The sequence below is a fragment of the Salmo salar genome, chromosome ssa20, assembly GCF_905237065.1.
Source record: "Salmo salar chromosome ssa20, Ssal_v3.1, whole genome shotgun sequence".
Classification (NCBI taxonomy): domain Eukaryota; kingdom Metazoa; phylum Chordata; class Actinopteri; order Salmoniformes; family Salmonidae; genus Salmo; species Salmo salar.
The window spans coordinates 2047378-2074246 of record NC_059461.1 but is presented as its reverse complement, the minus strand read 5'-3'; the positions used below and the strand labels follow the sequence as shown (position 1 = coordinate 2074246).

The 26869-nt window shown below is 44.9% G+C and overlaps 2 protein-coding genes across 11 annotated transcripts in view; one reads left to right on the top strand and one right to left on the bottom strand.

Annotated features, from left to right (window-relative positions):
* LOC106579798 (potassium channel subfamily T member 1) overlaps window positions 1–25162 on the top strand; it is a 255225-nt gene extending 230063 nt beyond the window's left edge. For 4 of the 9 annotated variants that reach the window (XM_045704264.1, XM_045704259.1, XM_045704257.1 and 1 more), the window contains 4 exons: window positions 2299–2361; window positions 5619–5630; window positions 6077–6161; window positions 6388–8397. In XM_045704264.1, the coding sequence (XP_045560220.1) occupies window positions 2299–2361; window positions 5619–5630; window positions 6077–6161; window positions 6388–6517 (290 nt within the window). In that variant the 3' untranslated portion in view covers window positions 6518–8397. Of the gene's footprint in view, window positions 1–2298; window positions 2362–5618; window positions 5631–6076; window positions 6162–6387; window positions 8398–24915 lie in introns of those variants that run through there. The other 5 variants (XM_045704260.1, XM_045704258.1, XM_045704263.1 and 2 more) reach the window with 3 other exon arrangements.
* The window catches only part of LOC106579797 (calmodulin-regulated spectrin-associated protein 1-B), a 41955-nt gene continuing 30597 nt past the window's right edge, over window positions 15512–26869 (bottom strand). For both annotated transcript variants that reach the window (XM_045704256.1, XM_014159983.2), the window contains 13 exons: window positions 25721–25862; window positions 25275–25414; window positions 24979–25072; window positions 23603–23774; window positions 22701–22789; window positions 22423–22501; window positions 19923–22236; window positions 19394–19530; window positions 18797–19047; window positions 18416–18518; window positions 18198–18313; window positions 17933–18051; window positions 15512–17747 (listed from right to left, as the gene is read on the bottom strand). In XM_045704256.1, the coding sequence (XP_045560212.1) occupies window positions 17451–17747; window positions 17933–18051; window positions 18198–18313; window positions 18416–18518; window positions 18797–19047; window positions 19394–19530; window positions 19923–22236; window positions 22423–22501; window positions 22701–22789; window positions 23603–23774; window positions 24979–25072; window positions 25275–25414; window positions 25721–25862 (4053 nt within the window). In that variant the 3' untranslated portion in view covers window positions 15512–17450. The remainder of the gene's footprint in view (window positions 17748–17932; window positions 18052–18197; window positions 18314–18415; window positions 18519–18796; window positions 19048–19393; window positions 19531–19922; window positions 22237–22422; window positions 22502–22700; window positions 22790–23602; window positions 23775–24978; window positions 25073–25274; window positions 25415–25720; window positions 25863–26869) is intronic.

The following is a 26869-nucleotide window of genomic DNA, read 5'->3' as shown; positions in this document are numbered from 1 at the left end:
CTGAGGGGCAGTACAGGGTGCTGTGTCATATTTAGTAACTGAGGGGCAGTACAGGGTGCTGTGTCATATTTAGTAACTGAGGGGCAGTACAGGGTGTTGTGTCATATATTTAGTAACTGAGGGGCAGTACAGGGTGTTGTGTCATATTTATTAACTGAGGGGCAGTACAAGGTGCTGTGTCATATTTAGCCACTGAGGGGCAGTACAAGGTGCTGTGTCATATTTAGTAACTGAGGGGCAGTACAGGGTGTTGTGTCATATTTAGTAACTGAGGGGCAGTACAGGGTGCTGTGTCATATTTAGTAACTATGGGGCAGTACAGGGTGTTGTGTCATATTTATTAACTGAGGGGCAGTACAAGGTGCTGTGTCATATTTATTAACTGAGGGGCATTACAGGGTGCTGTGTCATATTTATTAACTGAGGGGCAGTACAGGGTGTTGTGTCATATATTTAGTAACTGAGGGGCAGTACAGGGTGTTGTGTCATATTTATTAACTGAGGGGCAGTACAAGGTGCTGTGTCATATTTATTAACTGAGGGGCAGTACAGGGTGCTGTGTCATATTTAGTAACTGAGGGGCAGTACAAGGTGCTGTGTCATATTTAGTAACTGAGGGGCAGTACAGGGTGTTGTGTCATATTTATTAACTGAGGGGCAGTACAAGGTGCTGTGTCATATTTATTAACTGAGGGGCAGTACAGGGTGCTGTGTCATATTTAGTAACTGAGGGGCAGTACAAGGTGCTGTGTCATATTTAGTAACTGAGGGGCAGTACAGGGTGCTGTGTCATATTTAGTAACTGAGGGGCAGTACAAGGTGCTGTGTCATATTTATTAACTGAGGGGCAGTACAGGGTGTTGTGTCATTTAGTTACGGAGGGGCAGTACAGGGTGTTGTGTCATTTAGTTACGGAGGGGCAGTACAGGGTGCTGTGTCATTTAGTTACGGAGGGGCAGTACAGGATGTTGTGTCATTTAGTTACGGAGGGGCAGTACAGGGTGCTGTGTCATTTAGTTACGGAGGGGCAGTACAGGATGTTGTGTCATTTAGTTACAGAGGGGCAGTACAGGGTGCTGTGTCATTTAGTTACGGAGGGGCAGTACAGGGTGTTGTGTCATTTAGTTACGGAGGGGCAGTACAGGGTGCTGTGTCATTTAGTTACGGAGGGGCAGTACAGGATGTTGTGTCATTTAGTTACGGAGGGGCAGTACAGGGTGCTGTGTCATTTAGTTACGGAGGGGCAGTACAGGATGTTGTGTCATTTAGTTACGGAGGGGCAGTACAGGGTGTTGTGTCATTTAGTTACGGAGGGGCAGTACAGGGTGTTGTGTCATTTAGTTATGGAGGGGCAGTACAGGGTGTTGTGTCATTTAGTTACTAAGGGGCAGTACAGTATATGTGTAATCTTTCATAGTTTGGCTATTGGTGCTGTATGGAATGAGAATGATGAGGGATTAGTTGGAGAATTTAGGATGGACATTATTGTTGGAGATGTTTGCGGTATATTTTGCTCTAAATTAGATATTATTGTTTGTCAATGACTAATTACTATTCTCAGCAGATGGAAATACTATCGTAGTAATATTATTAATTTGTGTTGGTTTTTTAAAGACTGTTTTCACCATACAACCTTGCCATCCATTCACCTCACTTTATTGAACACCATTTCAAGGGGTGTAGAGAAGTGTCATAATGCCTCATAACATCAATAACCATATAAACATCCCACAATGCCTTACATTAACATTGAGAAGTATCCCGTGCTCATTCCCCATTATTCAAAGTACTCTACATGACAGTATGACAATGAACCTGCATAACCTGTTATGGATGTGCTTAACCTCTCTATGAATGTGCATAACCCTTCACTTGGATGGAAGGACGACTGAAGCATATGAAGCATTTTGCCTGCACCTCCGGCCTTTCTTTTCCTCTCTCCTCAGCTTCCTTCACCCTTTTTTTGCAAAAGAAAAAATGATTTCTCTATATAATTCTCCATATAATTCCATATAATGCTTATTACGTAATACAGCCAGAAAGGCATTAAAAAAACTGAAAAATGTCATACTTAATAAAGGATTACCATTATTTTGAAATTGGATGCTACAATTATTAAAAAATTTATATTTAATAGCCTACCGTTTAACATGGGAACATGATTTTTTCTTTCTTTGCCTATTAGTTTGTTTTTACTTCCCCATTTGAAAACTGCAATTTGCATTTTTGCTGCTTGCCTGACCTTTTCTTTCTTCTCTCCTTTCTTTTTCCTTTCTGCCTTTCCCGTCTGGCTTGTAGAGGATGTTGCTAATCTTACCGCGAGCGATGTCATGAACCGAGTAAATCTAGGATATTTACAAGGTAATCCCACGTACAGTAGTGGTCACATACAGTATGCAACACATTTAATGTAGTCATCACTCTCTTAAACGTGTCAAGTGTTCTGAAAGCATTTGAATGACATCCTATATGTTGGAGAGTAGTGCTATTCTGCGACCTATGGTCAAGTAAGAATGTTGTTAGGGGAATGTTTTCATCTAATATCTCTAATAATTATATTTTGGAAGAAAGTGGTGAATATAGGCCTACCACCATCCCTCTAAAAGGGGAGACAGGTTGAGGATTGAACCAGTAGTAGTTTAGTATCTGTTTTGCACATCTATATGAGTAACAGAGTAAGAATGCTGTGATATTGAATGACAGTACTACAGTCACTGGCGTAACACAGCAAGGTCGAAGTTCGCCCCCCCCCCCCCATGTAAAATCAAAGTATAGACTACCGATCACTGTCCACGGTGCTGAAACTGCAACATGTCTATGTGGCTGCATGCCTATCAGATCAATGGTAAGCTTTCTGTGGTGCCAGGGCTTAGCTTAGCTTTAGGTAATAGATAAATGTTTATTGGTAGGCCTATTTGGTCGTCATTTTCTCATTTTCTCAAGCTATACACAGTGTCGCAAAGCTGCCATTTAGACTGCTGACTGGCGGCAAAAATGTAATTCAAGTTTGAAATTCAAACATTGCAGATTGTAAAGTAATTGTTTGATGCAACTGTATACTAATCAGCTACCAATCGATTATTTTTTAAATATACAACTGTCCTGTATAGCTACCTGAACCTGGCTGCATGACATGAGCCTTCCTCGCGCTCTCTCCCAGCTTGGATAGAAAGTTGCTGTGAATTAAAACTGTCTGTTAATGCTAAATAATACAGTCAGTCCACCCTCAAAACACTAACTCACTAGAAATCGCTTCATTATGCAGTGTAGGCTAATATCTATAGCTATGTACAGTATTTGTCTGCTATTTACTATAAAGTTGTAATAAAAATGACACGTCATCTAGCCTAACAACGAGGGAAGAATTGGTCACTGCAGGATAAATTTAGCCACTGTTAGTTTACGTCTAAAAGCCTAAACAAATGGGCTGCAAATTTTCAAGGTATATTAAATTAAATCCAGACTCCCCTGGTCTCCTGAAGTCCTTTTTTGTGTGTGAATGTTTTCACCATGGCCTGTAGGTTCAGGTTGCGGGCCAGACTGTTTTCTATATTGAGTATTGTCAACCCAGACAGTCTTTCCTGAGACATTGTGCATTATATGTCCATTGCGCTGCACACAATTTTAACTTGGTCTTGAGTGATGCATGCCAAGATATACCAGAGATAAGGGACTGTTGATATTGCAAGCACACAACTTAAATGCTGGTTCACCGGTGTGAACAATATCACAAACATATATTCTTTTGTACCATCCCTCAAGAACTGTTGTCCTCCGCTAAAGATGATAATCTGTTTGCATCTGCCAATTTATTGTCTGTCCAGTATCCAGACGACCTGTTCCCAGAGCTTCCTATACAGTTCATCTCTTTCTGTAATGTGTTGAGTCTGGCAATTAAGGAGAAAGAGAGGCTCAAATAAAGATGTTGCACAACTGCTTATTTGAAGCACCACTCCCTTCTGACCAGTTTCCATGATGTTGCTACGGCAATCAAGCTGTTTTTAACCATCTCTGTAACTGTCTCTTCTGCAGAAAGGTTTTTTTTTTTAAACTAAAACTCATGAAGATATACCTAAGAAGCATTAGGCTCTCGGTCTGATATGAGCTCTTGAACACCTGAGTAAGCTCCACTCATTACACTGTCACCGTCGTAACCTTGACCAAAACATTTGTTCAACGATATCCACTTACTTCTCCACTCATTACACTGTCACCGTTGTAACCTTGACCACGACATTTGTTCACCGATATCCCCTTACTTTCAATCAGTTCAATCATTTATTTTTCCAAGGCCTGAGGCACTTTGATCAGTCACATTCCTGAAGCCCAAGAAACAAATACTTAGCATCCAAGTACATGTGGAAATTAAAAAGGTTTATGAATAACTTTTTGAAGGGTTGATGTCAAAAGAATTTGTAAATATATATATATATATATATATATATAAACCTCAATGACAGGCGCATGGGCCTCCAGAGTTTGTGGCCCCTCTGTCTTGCGGGGGCTGTGGGGGTGTGTGGTTCGCCAGTGACTACAGTAGCCTGTGAGTGACAGTGTTGGCCGTCTTAGAGTTACAGGGCATTTCAGAGCAGCCGTTAGGAGAGGAGACCAGAACAGGTTAGATGGAGACTCATGATCAAACATCACTACTGCATGACTCTGTGTGATGATGGCAGTGGTGGGTGGCAGACACACAGTCTTTCTTTCTCTCTGTCCTCTGCATTGTGTGGACTGAAGTGGGAGACATAGGCCTAGTTCACACTTAGGTTGAACAACTGATGTACGGTAGTCAAATATGTTGTAGGCTACATCAGTTTTACCTGTGTTAACTAAGCCTTGTTGACTGGCGATGGATGAGGAGAGATGGCCAGACGGAGTACCAAGTTACTGCAGGGCAGGAGAGTGTGGTTAGATACATTACAGGGTGGTGGGATGGAACAGGACAGAGTGGAGCAGAAAGCATTATGCCTGTGTTGTTCAGAAGGTCAACAGTTCATAGCTATCCGCACACCAAAGCTACACTGGGAATTGTGTAGAAATATAACTGTGGTTGTTAACAGAGAATCACATTTAGCATTTGATTAGCCTAAATACCAAATCATTTGTAATATTCATCACATTTTAGTCCCTCTGAATGACATTACAAGATTATCCTAGATTGATGCTATATTTTCACCCCTTCCAATCCCACACTCCCAATGTATTTTGCTTCACTCTTTGATTAGTTAAGCCTCACTTCGTTTGGTTGAACCTCACTTCGATTGGTTGAGCCACACCTCGTTTGGTTGAGCCTCACTTCAATTGGTTGAGCCTGTCCTGCCGGATGCCAGAGCATGTCCTATTTGTGTTTGTGGGTCTGTCAACATTTCTATATGGGGGGCTGAGTGTCGTTGGCATGGCAACCATGGTGACGTGTTGACGTGAGTGACCAGGCAGACGTCTAGAATGTGCAGAAGGTGAATCGATACAGTTGGACAGTGTCTGCATGTCTTTCTTATACCGCGCATGGAGGGATACGCTTGCCTTGTGGCAGCATGGGCCTACCCTGTACCAGCCATGCCCTGTCAGTAACGGTTAGACCTTCTCTCTCTCCTGCCCACTCCGCCTGGCATTATAAGGGGCAAACACAGGTGGGTTTGGAGAAGCAGATGCACTTTACCCCCCAACCCCTAAGCTTGAGCCCCATTCTGTCCCAGGTACACAGCTTCTCACTCTTACACGCAAACAGGTAAAACACACACAGCCCTGACCTTAGATCAGTGACTAGGGGCAACTTGATCCTACTTCAAGACAAGCACAGGACGTCAGGGGATGCTATATCAAGGGGTACACACTTACACACATTGATTATATTTGAATAGACATTAAGAAAATGAACACAGGACTCGTAGCAAACAAGATATATACTGTAGACTTGCTTTATATGCATATGAATTTTTATACAAGTCTACACCCTTACTGAAGATCAAGGAGTCAGGGAATCCTATAGTTTCAGTTGCTAAACAGAGCATTAGTGGGCTGATGTTGACTAGTAAAACCAGACCATCTGTGAATACCTGTCCCTGTTCTGTTCCAGATGAGATGAACGACCACCAGAACACTCTGTCCTACGTTCTCATCAACCCCCCTCCAGACACCATGCTGGAGCTCAATGACATTGTGTAAGTATCGACAAGAGAGGTGGGATCAGCGGCCTCTTCTTCTCTTTTCAGTATGTACTATACTGTACCTAGCTGTGTCGACTGTACACCAACCTTGGGTATGGTATACAATACTGTTCCCAATTGGGCACAGCAGTCTATTTTGGACAGTACAGTTCTCTAGTAATATGTTCTATAAAAATGTGGATGTGACCCAATAGAGTTGGTTTTGCCGTCGTCTCTCCAGGTACATTATCCGGTCTGACCCTCTGGCGGGCCCTAATGTGCCGGAGGATCCAGCACAAGGGCAGAGCAGCGGTGGCGGCCGGATGAGGCAAGACTTTGGCACTGAGACCAGGGACGAGACCCACCTGTGAAACCCCCTCACCTCACCCTGATTGCCAACCCCCGGCACAATACACACACACACACACACACACACACACACACACACACACACACACACACACACACACACACACACACACACACACACACACACACACACACACACACACACACACACACACACACACACACACACACACACACACACACACACACACAGAGCTGCTATGGAAGGATGCATGAAGAGTGCCTCATCATTAACTAACTACTTCACCCCTTGGAGAGCATCAGACAGACGCGGCCCTCTTGGAGAGCATCAGACAGACGTGGCCCTCGTGGAGAGCATCAGACAGACGCGGCCCTCTTGGGGAGCATCAGACAGACGCGGCCCTCTTGGAGAGCATCAGAAAGCCGCGGCCCTCTTGGAGAGCATCAGACAGACGCGGCCCTCTTGGGGAGCATCAGACAGACGCGGCCCTCTTGGGGAGCATCAGACAGACGCGGCCCTCTTGGAGAGCATCAGAAAGCCGCGGCCCTCTTGGAGAGCATCAGACAGACGCGGCCCTCTTGGGGAGCATCAGACAGACGCGACAGATAAAACAGAAACAATGCACCAGTCACTGGAGGGAGAGAGACGGACTGGAAGCACGCCCCCTTCCGGACAAGTAAGCAACCAGAAGAGAGGATGATGTCAGAGGTCCTGTGACGCTCTTAATATTTAGAGGTTAGTTTGATTTAGCTCGTTCACACGCTTGGTGGGTGGAGCTCGCACTTTAGGACCAATGGAAGGGTGTCACAAGAGCAAACTCTGCCTGTATGGTATGCTGGTGAGCTAGACCAAGCACACCTGGTGTGTGTGTGGGGACTGTGTAGTTATCAGTTACGATAGCAAGTCATGTACGGAGTTTGGTACAGAAATGGTTATTCCTTATCACAATGTTATGGCAGTATTCTTACACATCAATCATGAAAGTACATAAGCACTTTTTAAATTACATAGATTTTCGTTTTTGATTTTCCTATTTTCAATGTAGAAAACATTGTATCTTATATAGGGACCCTTTTACTGCTCATTCTGGATGTTTCCCCATTTTGTTTAATAACATGACATTTCTTATTAAAAGTCTAGAATAGTAAAGGAATTGAAGAAGCTATATAAATTCTTCCATGCCCCTACAGTATGTCGCTCTATTTGTGCCATATGGTATCTGGATATTTATTTTATATCTGTCAGTGTTCTACTTAAGCTAATGTACAATCATTCCCTATTTCTGACAGGATTTTATTAATTATTGTACATTACAGTACAATGATCCTGATTTTCAAAGCGGTTTACCGTGGAAAACCTATGTTGTTTTGCACAATAAGAGACAGGCGCAGTTAAAGTGATAGTTCACTACAAAATTAAAGTTTGTTATATGTTTTCAGATGTCAAAAGTAATCTAATGTAAAGATGAGTTTGAGTTAACTATCACTTGAAGTCTGTTAGTATGGCCAGTACATGGGCTTGGAGTACAGTGTTGCAAGCTGGATTCCAATATGTCCTTTCACTTATACAGGAATCACTTGTACAGTAAATGTAGTATTGTGTGTGCTTTAAATATTGAATCATTATTTAAGGGTTAGGGTATTTATGTTTTATTTTAATTTTTTCGATACTGTTGGACTGATATGTGTGGTTTTATCATTGTAAATAGTCTAACACTTTTAATCCTCATTGTTTGGTTACAAAAAAAAATATGGGTCATTATTACAGAAGTGATAACAAGACGGACTTGAAATACTTTTGCACTAAGCTCTGTGGTCGTTAAGAGCGTTATAGCATGACCCTTTAACCCGAAACTTAATCTATACAATAAAACAGACTACCGTATTCACAGCACAGTATGAGTCAGTGTCCATACATTCAGAGAGAGGTGTTAAAAACAAAATATCAACTTAGTTAAGTAAGTTTGCAAAGTTTAAGGATCATTGTCATTGTAAATGATACCATATACTTTGTCCATTTTGATGGAATTTTTTGGGGTAAAGCCATCATACAAATACACACAAAAAGAGTACACCATAATGCATGCGTTTCCTGACTGTATGAATACGATTAGGTTGTTCAGAAAGTTTGATATGATGGAGGAAAGGCAATTGATACTTTGATATCAGGACTGAAGTTGTTTAAGATATATTTCTTGCTGTGTTTGAGATGTATAGTATTCCAAAGTTTTCCATTGATTTACTGTAAGTGTAGATAGAATATGTTTGATTCTAGCCAGGCCCCCAGAAAGGCAGTTTACAGATCTGGAGGACTAAAGAAGAGTACAGTTGGTCACCATGGAAACAATGAGCGTGTACAATCCCATCAGTCACCATATAATTCGAATCCATAGAAAATCTGTTTGTGGTTTTTGAAGTTTATACTGTAGTATAGAAAGGGGCATACAAACATAAAAAGCATGTTTTTAAATAAAGCTTGCCAAACCAGATATGTTTTCCTACAGTTAGGACCTGTGTGAAGTATCACACCTAGAAAATGTATCTGATGATAATATTCCCCGCTTCTTTTTTGTAAGCATATCATTTGATATCTTTATATGGAACCATGCATGTTCTCCAGACCTATCAAAAACCTTTGTTTACTTTTTCATGTTTTTAATTCATTGTGAAAAGGTCCATTTTGTACTATTTCTTATTATGAAGTCTGTGTACTTCTCTACCATGATGTAAAATATGAAACAATAAATGCTACATGCAGCCGGGAACATTGAAATGGATAAACAATCCTGTTGTTTGTTGAATCACAGAGAAACATGATCACTCAGAAACAGCATTGAGATAGCATTGCTGTTAATCATTATTAACGGGATGGTGGCGTTGGTTAGGGTAACACATGTTCAGTATTGATTCACTCTAATGTTGACAATGTACACAGTTATGAAACATAAACCAATAGAAGTAAAAAGACAAGATCACACCAGTATCATATAAAAAAGACTACATAGTGCTATAAAATTCTTAAAGCCACGGCCGGTCCTGTCCCTTCCTCTGTTTGCTGAGGTGTGTCTTTTACCACTTGTCTCTGGTTCATTGACCCTGGTTCTGAACCACCTCCTGCAGCAAGTCAATAGAGGTGTATTCATTATCCAGCAGCAGGTTGTCATCACTGGGAGAGCCACCACTAGGGGGATCCCCACTACGCTTTCTCTCAATGCAGTGACTCTTTGGCACCCACTTTGGGTTGGATTTGCCTCTACTCTGTCTGGGAGCTCTGTCTGAAGAAAACAGTGGGGTTTCTTGAGGTTTGTTCTCCAATTCTTCAGGCTTTTCTGGAGCAGGAAGGATCCAGGTCTGGGTAAGGACCTCACTGGACATGAGTAGCATTGACCAAGCTTGACAAGGACACACTTGACTCAATTGAGGGTTCAGCATTGTCCAGTTGGACTACATCATGATCTGGAGAGATTGTTTCAGAGCCTGGTCTACTCTTGAACTCCTCACCAGTCTCACCCCTTTCCTCTTCTGGGGGTGAACATTCCAGAACAATGGGTGATGGTGAAGATTCTAGAACACTGTCAGTAGTGTTGCCCCCCCCAGAGAAACATCAACTGAGATAGTATCCATTTCACCTTCGACCTCTTGGTCAGGATCAGGTGATTGGTTGTCTGCTTTGACTTCAATCTCTTTGTCAGGGTCGGGGTCGTCTGATTGGTTTTCTGTTTCACCTTCAACCTCTTGGACAGGGTCACAATCAGCTGAGAGATTCCCTGTTTCATCTTCATCCATCGATTGGTTCTCTCTTTCATATTTGACCTCTTGGACAGGGTCAAGTTTAGGGTCAGTGAAGAGACTCAGCCCCCTCTGTGTGGCGTTGTGGGCCTGCCACTGAACCAAGATGGGGGGAGACCCTCACTATGGCCTTCTTTGACCTTTGTGGTGGTCAGGGTTTGGTTTGGCCGAGTCAGCGGCAATAGTCAGATAAGGTATGATCTCTGTATCGTCAGAAGCCTGGGTTGTATTTCTGCTGCCATTTTGTAGATTCTCAGTCCTTTCATCATCACTCTCATGTTCCTGACTCGCTTCACCAGTAAGATCATCGTTTCCTGTCAGGTTTCTATCTCCCACCTGGACTCATTACATCCTGGCTCTTTGCTGCTCTCTACCTCTGACGTCTTCATATATTCATACAGGTTTTCTCCATCAGCCTCCACCCTGTGTAGTTCTACATCAGCCTCCACCCTGTGTAGTTCTACATCAGTCTCCACCCTGTGTAGTTCTACATCAGCCTCCACCCTGTGTAGTTCTACATCAGCCTCCACCCTGTGTAGGTCTCCATCAGCCTCCAACCTGTGTAGTTCTCCACCAGTCTCCACCCTGTGTAGTTCTTCATCAGCCTCCACCCTGTGTAGTTCTACATCAGCCTCCACCCTGTGTAGTTCTCTATCATTCTCCGCCCTGTGCAAATGTATATGTAAAAATAATAAACATATTTACATATGTATTCAGACCCTTTGCTATGAGACTCAAAATTGAGCTGTTTCCATTGATCATCATTGAGATGTTTCTACAACTTGATTGGAGTCCAATTCAAATGATTGGACATGACTTGGAAAGGCACACACCTGTCTATATAAGGTCCCACAGTTGACAGTGCATGTCAGAGCAAAAACCAAGCCGTGAGGTCGAAGGAATTGTCCATAGAGCTCAGAGACAGGATTGTGTCGTGGAAAAGATATGGGGAAGGGCACCAAAACATTTCTGCAGCATTGAAGGTCCTCAAGAACACAGTGACCTCCATCATTCTTAAATGGAAGAAGTTTGGAACCACCAAGACTCTCCTAGAGCTGGCCGCCTGGCCAAACTGAGCAATCGGGGGAGAAGGGCCTTGGTCAGGCAGGTGACCAAGCACCGAATGGCCACTGACAGAGCTCCAGAGTTCCTCTGTGGAGATGGGAGAACCATCTCTGCAGCACTCCACTAATCAGGCCTTTATGGTAGAGTGGCCAGACGGAAGCCACTCCTCAGTAAAAGGTACATGACAGCCCGCTTGAAGTTTGCCAAAAAAGGGCCCCTAAAGGACTCAGACCTTAAGAAACAAGATTCTCTGGTCTGATTAAATCAAGATTGAACTCTTTGGCCTGAATGTCAAGCGTCACATCTGGAGGAAACTTTGCACCATCCCTACGGTGAAGCATGGTGGTGGCAGAATCATGCTGTGGGGATGTTTTTCAGCAGCAGGGACTGGGAGACTAGTCAGGATCAAGGCAAAGATGAACGAAGCAAAGCATGGTGGTGGCAGAATCATGCTGTGGGGATGTTTTTCAGCGGCAGGGAGACTAGTCAGGATCAAGGCAAAGATGAACGAAGCAAAGTACAGAGAGATCCTTGATGAAAACCTGCTCCTGAGCATTCAGGACCTCACACTGGGGTGAAGGGACACCTTCCCACAGGACAAGAACCCTAAGCACACAGCCAAGACAATGCAGGAGTGGCTTTGGGACAATTCTCTGAATGTCCTTGAGTGGCCCAGCCAGAGCCCGGACTTGAATCCGATCTAACATATCTGGAGAGACCTGAAAAGAACTGTGCAGCGACGCTACCCTTCCAACCGGACAGAGCTTGAGAGGATCTGCAGAGAAGAATGGGAGATTGTGTATTCTCGCTATACACCAAGTCACTTGGCTCTGTCATATCCTCACATGGTCTCTCCCATCATTGCTACGCAGACGACACACAATTAATCTTCTCCTTTCCCCCTTCTGATAACCAGGTGGTGAATCGCATCTCTGCATGTCTGGCAGACATATCAGTGTGGATGACGGATCACCACCCCATGCTGAACCTCGGCAAGACGGAGCTGCTCTTCCTCCCGGGGAAGGACTGCCCGTTCCATGAGCTCGCCATCACGGTTGAACACTCCATTGTGTCCTCCTCCCAGAGTGCTAAGAACCTTGGCGTGACCCTGGACAACACCCTGTCGTTCTCCGCTAACATCAAGGCGGTGACCCGATCCTGTAGGTTCATGCTCTACAACATTCGCAGAGTACGACCCTGCCTCACACAGGAAGCGGCGCAGGTCCTAATGCAGGCACTTGTCATCTCCCGTCTGGACCACTGCAACTCGCTGTTGGCGGAGCTCCCTGCCTGTGCCACTAAACCCCTACAACTCATCCAGAACGCCGCAGCCCGTCTGGTATTCAACCTTCCCAAGTTCTCTCACGTCACCCCGCTCCTCCGTACACTCCACTGGCTTCCAGTTGAAGCTCGCATCTGCTACAAGACCATGGTGCTTGCCTACGGAGCTGTGAGGGGAACGGCACCTCCGTACATTCAGGCTCTGATCAGTCCCTACACCCAAAGAAGGGCACTGCGTTCATCCACCTCTGGCCTGCACGCCTCCCTACCTCTGCGGAAGCACAGTTCCCGCTCAGCCCAGTCAAAACTGTTCGCTGCTCTGGCACCCCAAGCTCCCTCACGACGCCAGGACAGCGGAGTCAATCACCACCTTCCGGAGACAGCTGAAACCCAACCTCTTTGAGGAATACCTGGGATAGGATTAAGTAATCGTTCTAACCCTCCCCCCAAAAAGATATAGATGTACTATTGTAAAGTGGTTGTTCCACTGGATATCATAAGGTGAATGCACCAATTTGTAAGTCGCTCTGGATAAGAGCGTCTGCTAAATGACGTAAATGTAATGTAAATGTATTGATGATCAAAAATAATAATTTTATCAATTTTACAATAAGGCTGTAACCTAGCAAAATGTGGAAAAAGTCAAAGGGTGTGAATACAGGTTTTTAGAAATGTATTATGAATAAAAAACTGATCACATTTACATAAGTATTCAGACCCTTTACTCTGTACTTTGTTGAAGCACCTTTGGCAGCGATTACAGCCTCGAGTCTTCTTGAGTTTGATGCTACAAGCTTGGCACACCTGTATTTAGGGAGTTTGGAGTTTCTCCAAGGCCCTTCTCCACCGATTGCTCAGTTTGCTCAATGAAAACAGGATGCACCTGAGCTCAATTTCGATTCTCATCGCAAAGGGTCTGAATACTTATGTAAATTGAAATAGGTAGAATACTCACTATTCACAATGATCTACCTCAGAAAGTAGCCTTGCATGACAGACTCCTATGTCCTACTAGAACATGTAGTATTTACACAGAACTGAGGAGTAATTCTACCACAGAAGGGGACAGAAAGCTGAGCATTTGACAGTATGTGCTGTTCTGTGAATACATGACACTCAGAGAGCCACTTGAAGAGAATGAACTGCCCGTTGCCATGGTAGGTGTATGCATCACTGCAACAGTTTACCATGGTTATGAGTGCTGGATGCCATTGAGGCATGGCTGGGAGATCACCGTTGTTCTAGTTGAGTGGTAGAGGGAGAAACAGTTCACACTAGGGAGGCCTGGAGGATAGCAGCACATCCACCAACTCCCTTATAGTGACGTGATCTGGGTTGAAATGAATTATATTCAGTCTTTTTGGCTCAGCCCCGATGGAACAAGTTTTGAGTGAAACGTGCCTTCAATAATCCCTAGGTAACTGGTGTGGGGTGAAATCAAGGCATGCAAAACTATACTGTGAATATGCAAGTGTCTCTGAATAGACGAGAACATACACATGTACAATACCAGTCAAAAGTTTGGACACATCTACTCATTCAAGGGTTTTTCTTTAGAATATTAGTGAAGACATCAAAACTATGAAATAACAAACATGTAGTAACCAAAGACGTGTTAAACAAATCAAAATATATTTAGATTCTTCAAAGTAACCACCCTTGGCATTCTCTCAACCAGCTTCATGAGGAATTATTTTCCAACAGTCTTGAAGAATTTCCCACAGATGGTGAGCACTTGTTGGCTGCTTTTCCTTCACTCTGCAGTCCAACTCATCCCAAACCATCTCAATTGGGTTGATGTTGGGCGATTGTGGAGGACAGGTTATCTAATGCAGCACTCAATCACTCTCCTTCTTGGTCAAATAGCCCTTACACAGCCTGGAGGTGTGTTGGGTCATTGTTCTGTTGAAAAACAAATGATAGTCCTACTAAGCATAAACCAGATGGGATGGGGTATCGCTGCAGAATACTGTGGTAGTCATGCTGGTTAAGTGTGCCCAGCAAAGCACCCAAAGGAACCAAAATCTCAAATTTGGACTCAGACCAAGGTACAGATTTCCACCCGTCTAATGTCCATTGCTCATGTTTTTTGGCCAAAGAAAGTCTCTTATTGGTGTCCTTTAGTGGTTTCTTTGCAGCAATTCCAGCATGAAGGCCTGATTCACGCAGTCTCCTCTGAACAGTTGATGTTGAGAGGTGTCTCTTTTTTTAACCGTTATTTAACTAGTAAGTTAAGAACAAATTCTTGTTACTTGAACTCTGTAAAGCATTTATTTGGGCTGCAATCTGAGGTGCAGTTAACTCTATTGAACTTATCCTCTGCAGCAGAGGTAACGCTGGGTCTTCCTTTCCTGTGACGGTCCTCACGAGACACTTTCATCATAGCGCTTTTTCTTTTTTTATTTAAATTGACTGCACTTGAAGAAACTTTCAAAGTCCTTGAAATTTTCCGCATTGACTGACCTTCATGTCTTGGTCTTTTACCAAATAGGGCTATCTTCTGTATACCTTGTCACAACAACTGATTGTCTCAAACGCATTAAGGAAAGAAATTCCACAAATTAACAAGGCACACCTGTTAACTGAAATGTATTCCAGGTGACTACCTGATGAAGCTGGTTGAGAGAATGCCAAGTGTGTGCAAAAGCTGTCAAGACAAAAAGGTGGCTACTTTGAAGATCCTCAAATATATTTTGATTTGTTTAACACTTTTGCTTACTACGTTATTTCATAGTTGATGACCTCACTATTATTCTACAATGTAGAAAATAGTAAAAATAAAGAAACCCTGGAATGAGTAGGGGTGTCCAAACGTTTGACTGGTGCTGAACTAACAAACTGTTGGTGAAGAAGGCTGAAGTGTACAGAAAGTAAAATGTGAAAAGACAAATGAGAACAAAAAGATTGAAATGTGTTTTAATACCTTTAAAAATTTATTCAGTTTCAGTGCTTCCATTTAAAAATAAATAGATGGTATGATCAAAGAAATAGTCAAATGAACAGGGATGGGAAGTACACACAAATAGTGATTAATGACAATATAATATTTTAGTAGACAAAAACACTAACATACAAAAGATCTATAGAAAATTATAATCAAGTACTCTATATATTTTTGGTGACTGCAGTATTAGTGAAGGAAGGAGGTTATTTTAGTTGACTGGTCACCCATTCTTAAATCTTAGTGTTTGGTTTTAGTTCGGGAAAGGTTTCAGTTTGGAGTGCACAGGAGTTCAGTTATGAAAAATATACCATCTTCCTTCTGCAATACATTTTGAATGCCCTTTTAAAGTTGATTTCCACTTTCTGTAATCAGTGAGTAAAGTGCACGTGCAACACTTAGTTGTTCTTGAGGCCAACATACGGTATCTAATAATAAGCACTTGGACAGAGAAAAAAATAAAATGGTGGCAGTGTTTGTTGACACCTTTCAGGAATGTTCTTTAATGTCGGTCGGTAGGTAAATAACTAGACCACAGTCCCACAGAGTGACCCATTATGAATATATTAAATACTGTCATTCAAACGGGTTACAGCAGAACATACACACACTCTTCAGAACAAGAGCATGCAGCTCTCTGGGGGAGGGGAGAAAAGCTGGCTTAGCAGGGTTGGGGTCAATTTCGTCAATTCAGGAAGTAAACAAAAATACAACTTTCATTTTACTTCCTGAATTGATTGGAATTGAAATGACCCCACCCATGGTGGGTAGCCGATCACTCATGGGGTAGAAGGGAGGGGGTACATTGCATGATAAAAGCCTTTGAAACGTGATGAGCGGAGTGCACCTTTATACAGGACGTAGTAGTGCCTAGTGGAGAGAAATGACTAGCTATAGCTAGCTAACGTACGCCATACCGATTCATGTAATGTTACGAAAAACACATCAGCGCCAATTACTGTATAACCAACCACAGTTTTCCATTAAAAAAAATAAACACAAAAACGTACAAAATTAGCATCATGACATTTCGGAGAGTACCAAAGCCTATTATTCCCCGCACGTCTTTACCCCCTCGTTTTAAAAGGCCTAAAGGAGACTAGATGAGTAGTTTAAAAACAATCGTCACTATTCTACATCCCAGATAGACAGTGCTACGACGGGCTGCACTGCGCAAGTTTAAAAGAGTTTGAATAAATAGACAGTTGATACTAGCAGTATGATGCTTGTAGAAGGCCAGCAGATGGTCTGGGAGCCCAGTAACAAACAGGAGACAGTTTAGAGCAGCACATTGGACAGAGAGAAGGGAGAGGCAAAGTTGGCAATGCTTGTCTGGTAGCTAGTTAGTTATGCTGGAGATTGATTTGTTGCAGAACACTGGTCGTAGAAGTCCTAAAATAACATAAACTGGTCATCTCAGGTCAGATTTTGAAGTGGAGAGATTGAGAACCACCTACCCCCTCCAACAAGAGAGAGGAGGATGGGGGGGTTGAATGGGTCATAGAGTGAGAGAACCACCCACCCCCTCAAATGGACTCAAACGAGAGAGAGAGGGAAGCCGTAGCGCATTTTGCTACTGCGGAGCTCAACCATTTCAGTGCCAAACCAATAAATACTTCAAGTAAAAAGACATCCACCACATGAAAAAAAAATGACACATGCTTCTTAGTCTATAGAAAAACAGAACCGATGACAATGTCACTGGCAGGCCACCAGTACATGTACCCATTGATACATTCCCCCACATGAGTGTCAACTGAAAGAGCCACATGTCTGACCATCCTTGATAGAGGGGGAGTTTTATTGGCTGTGGACGTCAATGCAGTCTATCCAGCAGAACATGGTAGAATGGACCCTAGGTGGGGTTCCTCAGGGTGAGTTCCAGGGGCCTCCCCGGATTATTTCCCGCTCTTCTTTGGCACAGTGGTTCTTTTGGCCTGCCACAGGTGGTTGTGGATGGTGATGGCGTCTATGCTAACCGACACGGTCTTGGCGGGGATGACAGTGAACTGCTTGCGGTCCGAGCTGTACTTGTAAAGCTTGTCGATCATCTTCTTGCTAATGCTCTTGGGGCCCGTGCCGGTCAGCTTGAGGATCTCCTCCGTGTCTGGGAAGTAGGAGTAGACCCCCCGGAACTGGCAGCCCCCATCCCTAAACAGGATCATCAGGTGGTGTGCATCTACTCTCTCCAGCTCCTGGGATCAGACAGAGGAGTCAGAGGAGAGGGGGTGTTACCACTGGTTCTGGAGTACTTGGTAATAGCATTTAACAGCACAACTTGTGGAATAGACACCAGCTGGAATGAGGTTTTAACCAATCAGCATTCAGGATTAGAACCACCTGTTATATAACAGTATTTAACAGTAAGATGATACTTCACCTCTAGTAGGGTGTTCTTCTGGGGTTCGTTGACTTTGCCAGCGAGGCAGCAATGGGAGATGGCATTGAAGATGATTGGCTTGTTGGACTTGGAACTGGGCTCCCTGAACAGCTTGGGACCTGAGGACAGTGGAAAGACAGGTCTTAACATTAGACGTTAACATACACGGAGACATGAGGAGAAAGTGAGCAGCGCAACGGTTTAATGGGACCATTATAGGGGCGTGTAATAGCTTGATATGCTAAAGGTGGTGACTTGTACTGACCAGTGTATTCTGCCATGGAGGTGATGGAAGACGCAGTGGATCCATTGTCCCAGTCTCTCTCAGTGTTCCGACTGGCGTTCCGACTCAGGCCTGGGAACGACTCCACAGACTCACCCCTGGCAACGGACAGCAGAGAAAACAAGAGGTTTTAAAATGTCACACAGAGAGAACACACAAATCAAAAAACTCCCAACCACCCACACATTTGGGTTACTTACCGTTGGGAGCCTGGCCCTCCAGAGTTGACGCTGTCTGCCTCGGTGGTGGCAGCGGAGGCCAGGGACAGACTAGAGCCTGACTGGACACTGCTCAGGTTGTCAGCTACAGAGAACCAAAACAGAGACGCTATCTTAGTATAGCTAACTCTTCCCATTACACTACTATCGTCACACACAGAAATGCATGACCGCAATATTGTCTCAATGATAATTGAGATGTATAAAATGTGGCCTAGATGAAGGAGAACCAGTGTCAGCAGGTGTTTTCCTCCAGCCCAGCTGGATCAGATCTGTTAGTACAGTAGTGGAGTAAAAGTCTGCAGAACCGCGGCCCTCTGGGACACCAGTTAGAAACCCCTGGACTAGAAAGGTGTTTCTTACGTGTAGAAGAAGAGCCCTTGGAGGAGAAGGTGTCGCTAGAGATCTCCTCTCTGCTGAATGCAGACTTGGGTCTGTGAGTCTGGTGACTGGGTTTCTTGAGCTTGGTCTTGGCAGTCTTGGGCTTGGTGGGGCTGCCCAGGCCCTGCTCCTCCATCAGCTCCTGCTGCTTCCTCCTCAGGTACTGCTCCTTGATGAGTTCCCTACGGGCCTTCTCCTCCTCCTTCCTCATCCTGTCCTCCTCCGCCTTCCGCCTGGGGGGAGACAGACCACAGGCTCAACAACTGCTGCATTTGAATAGACGGAGTCACAATGTATTTAAAATGCATCTCAAGTGTCAAAACACGTTAGAAGGTCCTGTGTTGGAATTTTCTCTAATGCAGGGCAGAAGAGGAATGCCGTTGCTCGTCTGCGTTATCAATGAGTCAATATTCAAGGTAAATAGAACAGATACACTAATGTCCAAACGTGTGACTATTGTGGGAGGGTTGTGGAGGTGTTGCTGTTACAGTAGTCTGTGGACATGGTCTTATCCTACCTGAACAGTAGGTCTTGTCTAACAGACAGTTTTGATTTGGTTGTAGAGGCAATGTTCGTTACCTGGCCTCTTCCCGTTTCTGTTCAGTCTCAGCCTCCAGCTGCATTTTTCGTAGCCGGGCCTCCTCAGCCTTCTTCTGCTGCCTTATTAGAAAAGCTGCTCTCTTCTTAGCCAGTTCATCCTCTGCCTTCTGTTCATCCTGTAGCACAAAAAGTAACACTTGATCAATACTGGTATCAATTTCCTCAATTCAATTCAATACAACTTAATTTATGCCAAACGATTGCCTGCTGTGTATCCTCTTCGTCTCCTGCCCTTTTTCTACATTAGTGGCTAGTAAGAGGTACTTTAGATTTTTTTTTCTTATGGAGAATTTCATACTATTCCTTCCAAGACAATTTTGTACAACTATAAAAAACATGTAATTTCTTCCCCTGTCCTGTTTGCGGTCATTGAATTTGGTGCTTTTCATGTTATAATCAATAGACATTCACCCAGACATAAAATTACTGTCAAGTAGAACACATCTTGTGTGTGTGTGTGTGTGTACACACACACACACAATGTAAAAAGACTACATTTCAGATGTACCTTGAAGAAGAATCCCAGGCCAGACTTCTGTTCCCCTTCCTCCCCATCCATGGTGCTGTCCTGCCCCCTGTCTCCCTCCATCTCCTCTGGGTCCTTCAGGTCTGACAGGTCCACCTCGATCAGGGGGGCTTTGCTCCTCGACACTTCCTCCGAGGGGATGTTCTCCTTCCCCGAGCCGTCGGAGGAGTTCAGCTCCCCCTCCCTCAGGGTACTGGACAGGCACGGCTCAAAGGACACTTCTGGGGTGACGACCACTGGGTCGATACGGGCCGCTGTGCGCAGGTTAGCCTCGTCGTGGAGCCTGAAGGTGGCACTACGTCCAGGCTTGTCCTGCCCACTGATTGTCTCTACACCTGCAGAGGGGGTTCTGGAGCTGACGTCAGAGTGGTCCGCCCTGGGGGACCTGCCCCCAGGAAACTGCCTCAGGTGAGGCAGGGTCTCCAGGCTGTGGGAGGGGGTGATAGCCCTGCTTGATGCCAGGCCCGGCCTGCCGTGCTCTTTGGCCAGCTTCAGCTCTGAGGGCTTGGTCCTGGGGCCACGGGCCGAACTCAGCTTGGGGGGTTTCCTGGATGGAGCGGTGCCGGTGGTTGGTGCGCCGCTTCCCAAATCCACAAAGTGGACAGCAGGTCGGGCCTTGGGTTCAGCTCCACAGGTCTTCTCGTTGACTGAGCAGGGAGACGGGACCCTGGGAGGGGACTGTACGTTCTGTTTCATCAGCAGGTCCTGCTGGAGGGAAAGCTGCATCATCTGCTGCTGGATACTACCGATGGCGTCATTCAGCATCTCAATGGAGTGGTTACACTCATCCAGGTCCAGCTCATCATCCAGCAGCAGACCAGGACTACAGCTGCCCTTCTTGTCCACCATCTCTAAGGCATCTGGGACCGGCGAGGTGGCAGACTCAGTCTTTTTGGCCCCTCTCAGAGCGTCCACGCAAGAGTCATCTTTTGAGCTTCCCCCTTTGTCCCCATTGAGTTCTTCTTTGCAGTAGTCTGTTTTGAGCGGGTTGGGCAGGGTGTCGCTCTTGCCCTTCTTGACGATGTGCAGAAAGGCAGCCTTGCCCAGCTTCTGTCTCTGCCTGGCTGACAGCATCTCCATCTTCTTCTTCTGGTGCTCGATGGCCTTCCTCTTCTCCTCTAGCTGCATGTGGAGCTGAACCAGCTCAGAAACCAGCATGTTGGTTCCCCCGTCTCCCCGGCCCCCCTGGGGCATGGAGGGGCTCTGGTCCATCTTCAGCCTCCGGGAGGTGGGCAGGGACAGGGGCCCGCTGCACTCAGAGCCATCCGGGGTGGTCCTTTGGGAGCTGGAGGCACTGGTTCGCAGGTCCTGGTTGCTGCCAAAGCGCTGCTGGGCCTTGCGCTCAGCGAAGCTGGTCATGCGTACGCTGCCGCTGGCTAGGCTGCTGGCCTGGGAGTGGGTGCTGAGACAGGGGCTCGAGCGACCGCTACTACAATCATCTCCTTTGTCCTTGTCCCTCTTTTCTTTCACCTTCAGGTCCTCCATAAGCTTGGCTGACTCCTCCTCCTCGTCAAAGGTCTTCCTGGTTGGGTCCTTTGTGGTGAGGGCTTCATCCAGGTCTTCATCATGAGCCTCGTCCAGGTCTGGCTCCTGGTCTTCGCTGTCAGAATGGAGGTAGAAGCCACCTGCTGAAACGCTGGAGTCGGGGTCCACACTGCTTGTGACCATAGGATTGAAGGCCCCCTGTCCCTGGAGTGGCACAGCCAGTGAGGTCTCAGTAGACAAGTCAAACTCCCCACTAGAGGCGGGAGTGCAGGTCCGGTTTAGGCTGGTGGTGGTTTTCCTCCTGGCTGACGCCACAAGTTCAGGTCCCCCTTCTACTCTCCGGATAGAACCCCCTCCCCGCGATCGACCCACCTCCCCACTCTCCTCCTCCTTGTTCAGGTATACAGACTTCTCTTTCGCCGATTTCAACACAGCAGGCATCAGAGGTTCAAAATAAGAACAATCCTTGGGCTCGGCCCCAGCAGTTCGCTGCGTCGCCTCTCCCTGACTGGGGAGAGAGGCTGATGCGTTTGTCCTCATCACGGACACAAGCTCCTCCTCCATATTGACGTTTCCCAGAAGACCGTGACCGTTGACTCGGCGGGGGGCAGGGCTGACTGGGGCACAGCCTACCTGGGCGTGGCCCTGGGGGGTGAGAACCTGGTGTTTGGGGGTGAGGTTGACTACGTTAGAGGCCAGACTGTCTTTACTGATGGAGCGAGCCAGACTCACACTGTCACCAGAGGCAATGTCAGCATCGCTGTCAGTGGCTGAGATGCCAAATGTGTACGGGTTGAGCGTAGACATCGGCCTAGAGAGAGGGGAAGATGTGAGATGCACAACATTGGACATCAAGAAGAAAAGGGTTTGTTTTAATTACAAAATTACAGATTTCGGTGAAATATCCCCCAATTAGCCACCCAAATCTCTGAAACATGCATTGATTGTAAGACATTTCAGAGCAAGAAGGGAGGTCAGTGTTATTCTCATACTACACCTCTGTGTCCTGTCAGACCAGGCCTGCACTGAGCCTCGTGGATGTTTGTTCTCCAAGGAGTTGGAGCGGTTTCTGATGCCTAGATACACAGACAACATAGATCACACAGCTACCTACAGAACAGACATCCGTTGAAATATGAGCTGTAATAATATTACACTATAATAAAAACTACACAGCCATCAGAAAGGGCTAAATGTAACTTGTATAAAGCTATGGATAGTTTTTAGTAGTCTTCTATAGTAAATGATAACTGTAGTGTGCTGTAGTGGCCTCACCTGATCCGTCCTCTCCCTGCTGCTGTCTCTGCCTTAGGGGGAGGAGTGGGTGGGAGGGGCTGAAGGCTTCCCCAGGACATCCCTTGTTACTGAAAATAATCAAAATGGCACAAACCACTTAGATTACCTACCAAATCCAATCTTTTAGCAGTACCGTAGCAGTCAACATTCACAATCCATCATTGCAGGATATCTCTAAGCAGCAGATCAAATTCCAATTCCATCTTTGCAGGATATATTTTATCCAGGCTGTGTGATTGCATTCAGTAGGTCTTAATATATTATTTCTTGGCAAATGTTAATTCATTCAGAAGGTCTTAAGTACCAACACAGTTTTAGGGATTAGCCCCTCTTACACCTTTAGTAAAGGAGATTGACCCCACATTTTCTACAACATTATCGGTCTCGTATTCTCACAGGGAATCACTGGAGATTTTATTGCTTTCATTTTTAAAGAATCATAAGAAGTGCGAACTAAGCAACAAACATCGTCTTTTCTCCATAACCACAGACCTTACAGGCAAACTACCAGTCAGTTGACATTATGACCTACTGTCCCTTTAATCCAATCAGCTGATCTTTGACCATCCCTCTGAACAACCAGCACATGATAAGCAATGGTCTCTGAAATGGTGGTGGTATTACAAAGCTATCAATTTATTTGTTTTCAACAAGGCTGGATGTACTGTGAAACATCAATTAATTAACATTGATGAACACAGTGTAGGACAAAGCAAAGGTAGAAAGTGGTGGGCTGGAAGCCAAGAGGTGAGAGAACTGAGTATCAACACTTGGCATTTTTTTTAAAAGAACTCTTCATCCCTGTCTAGCTAACTAGGAGAGAAATAAACAGGTTGAAGAAATGAGAAGGGTGGGTGGACATAGAGGAAGGAGAAACTTACAGAGGGTCAGAGCCTTCAGCAGGGTACAGGGAGTACCTGCCATCAGGGCTGCTCTGGGCAGAAAGAGACAGCGAGGCCTCTGGGATGCCAGGGGTAACCTGAAAGCTGCGCTTGGTGGCATTGGAGATGGGCACTGAGGTGCGGGCACTCTTCGGCTGAGCCATGGCTCGGGCTGTTGTGAGAAAAGTGGAGAGGTGTCAATCAAAACAGAGGTGGGTAAGAGGTGGAGAATTTGAGAATAATGTAACTAGTGTACTTAACTGATCATCCTACCGATCCTCAGAGATGTCTTTTACAAAATAGCCTCCAACACTCTACTCAACAAATTGGATGCAGTCTATCACAGTGCCATCCGTTTTGTCACCAAAGCCCCATATAATACCCACCACTGCGACCTATACACACTCGTTGGCTGGCCCTCGCTTCATACTCGTTGCCAAACCCACTGGCTCCAGGTCATCTACAAGTCTTTGTTAGGTAAAGCCCCACCTTATCTCAGCTCACTGATCACCATAGCAGCACCCACCCGTAGCACGCTCTCCAGCAGGTATATTTCACTGGTCATCCCCAAAGGCAATTCTTCCTTTGGCCGCCTTTCCTTCCAGTTCTCTGCTGCCAATGACTGGAACGAACTGCAAAAATCACTGAAGCTGGAGACATATCTCCCTTACTAGCTTTAAGCACCAGCTGTCAGAGCAGCTCACAGATCACTGCACATAGCCCATCTGTAAATAGCCCATCCAACTACCTCATCCCAATACTGTATTTATCTTTCTCCTTTGCACCCCAGTAGCTCTACTTGCACATTCATCTTCTGCACATCTATCACTCCAGCGTTTAATTGGTATATTGTAATTACTTTGCCACCATGGCCTATTTATTGACTTACCTCCCTTCTTACCTCATTTGCACACACTCTATATAGACTTTCTACTGCATTATTGACTGTATGTTTGTTTATTCCATGTGTAACTCTGTTGTTGTATGTGTCGAACTGCTTTGCTTTATCTTGGCAGGTCGCAGTTGTAAATGAGAACTTGTTCTCAACTAGCCTACCTGGTTAAATAAAGGTGAAACAAATAAAAAAATACTGCAGCTGCTCATTTTAACTTCTGGTCAAGTTCATCCAAAATCAATTATTATTATTATTATTAGCTAAATCTAAACACTATATATTAGACTATTGACATTGCATGGGGATCATTTACACATTTGCATTGAAATGTCATTGGAAGAAATGACAAAAGACACTAGTTGAACCACATGTTCTATAAGGAAGAAGTCCTAAAGTACTCCTTTTCCCTGTCCTGCAGGTTCAACAGATTTGTTGATCCATCCCATTCAGACCACAACACACCCATAGAGATGATCCTCACCATCTCTGAACTCCTCCGTCCTGGGTTGGACAAACTCTGGCTTGACGGTCTCAAACCACCAGAAGAGCTCAGCGATGAACACCATCACATTGTGCTGAGTAGTGAAAACAAGAACCACGTCAGAGAAACTCAACTACAATGACATACAACATGTTACCAAAACCATCAATGAATCAAGTGCTTCCTTAGAAACACAGAAAAACAAAATCCTCAAAGTTACAAAGATAGGGAAAAACCCAGCTACAGTGACAGGGAAAAACCCAGCTACAGTGACAAATACCAAAGGACTTATTTACCTTGAGAACCAGTGGAGAGTAGAGCATGTCTTCCATGGTTAGGTAGAAGCTCTTGTTAAGATATTCATTTGAGAACTGCTTGAGCAGCTGAATGTTGTACAGACTGTCAGCTATGGAGGTCACCTCCTTCAGACAGATATCTGATAGACAGAGGTCAAAAAGGTCAGGATGGAGCTCATTGACCTGATGTTTAGAAATGTCACATGCAACCCTCCTTGGCACAGTCAAACAACACAGATTTAATGTCTAATGTCCACAACATAGATCTAGAGTAGAACTAAATGGACCATTTAAATTACAAAAAAGGTTAAAGACATGATTTTACTGATTGTTTGAGGTCAGACAAATTTGGGATTCCTGACCAATCAGGGAGAAAATAGGATAGATTTAACATCTAAATGATGAAACCCCAGTTTGTTGAGGACAGATGGCGTCCCATGATGTACCGTGGAGCTTCATGTGGTCAGGACAGTAGTAGTGGACCACGGTGAGGAGGGCGGCGCCGTCACACACGTCCCTCATCAGATCCTCCAGCAGGGGGAAGAAGGGCAGCTGGCGGCCCAAGGCTTGCTCCCTGCGGTACCTCACCTGACCACCAGGGGAAGGGAGAGAGTCAGAGAGGAATACAAAGAGATAAGGCTGGCTTATTAGGCTCCATCCAGAGGAGAATGACTACCCCCTCTCACTTAAGCCACTAAGTTCAAGGCCGACCACGGTACTGCAGACATCGTTTGCAGAAAACGATCCCCCATTATTATGGAGAAAATGGCAATCTGTGGACAATCTTCATGTAAATAAATACACATTTTCGAAGACAATCATGGTACCATTAACTGCTTCTATTACACCAGATGTCCTTGAACAGATTATAAAAATTGTAAATTAAAATCGCACACAAGAAGTTAAGGATAATTGAGTTGCTAATGGCAGCCTGCAGTACCCCAGTCAGACTTCAACTTGAAATGTTCAATGAGGGGGCAGCACTGAGCTAGCCAGCAACATCACTTCCTGGAGTAGCTCGAACTGTTATGTCTACATAAATATCAATATGATACGCCATCTTAAGACTTCCTTGGCTTCAAATGTGCTATCGAGTCTTCACATATGTATGAATGGTGTCACGTGATGCATGGCTTTGTCCAGTCATATACACAGTCATGGCCTACATCATATAGCCTAGTGCTTATTCAGTGGAAGGCAACGTTTAGAAGGATGAAAATGTCATGACGAGAGCAGACATGATGCCCTTGGTGAAAAACAGAAGTTCATTATCTAGACCAGAAATGATTCTCTGAATTAATTCAGTGGCATTCCCTGAATAAGCCCCAGTCTGTGTTTAGGTGGGTGGAGATGAGTGGGGTGGTCCTTTATAGCAGGGATTCACAAACTTTTTGGGGCCAGAGACCCCTTTTGCGATAGCAAGTTCATTAGAGACCCCCTCATAATCAGAACTCGAGTGAGATAAAAATAGCATACAAGAGTTGTACTGTGTCTCGGGCCCTGGGAAGGAACATTTTAAATCCCTTGGCATCAGAGAGAAAATTTTGCATTTTTCAAGCTACATTAATATCCTGTAATTCTACACATTTTGCCAT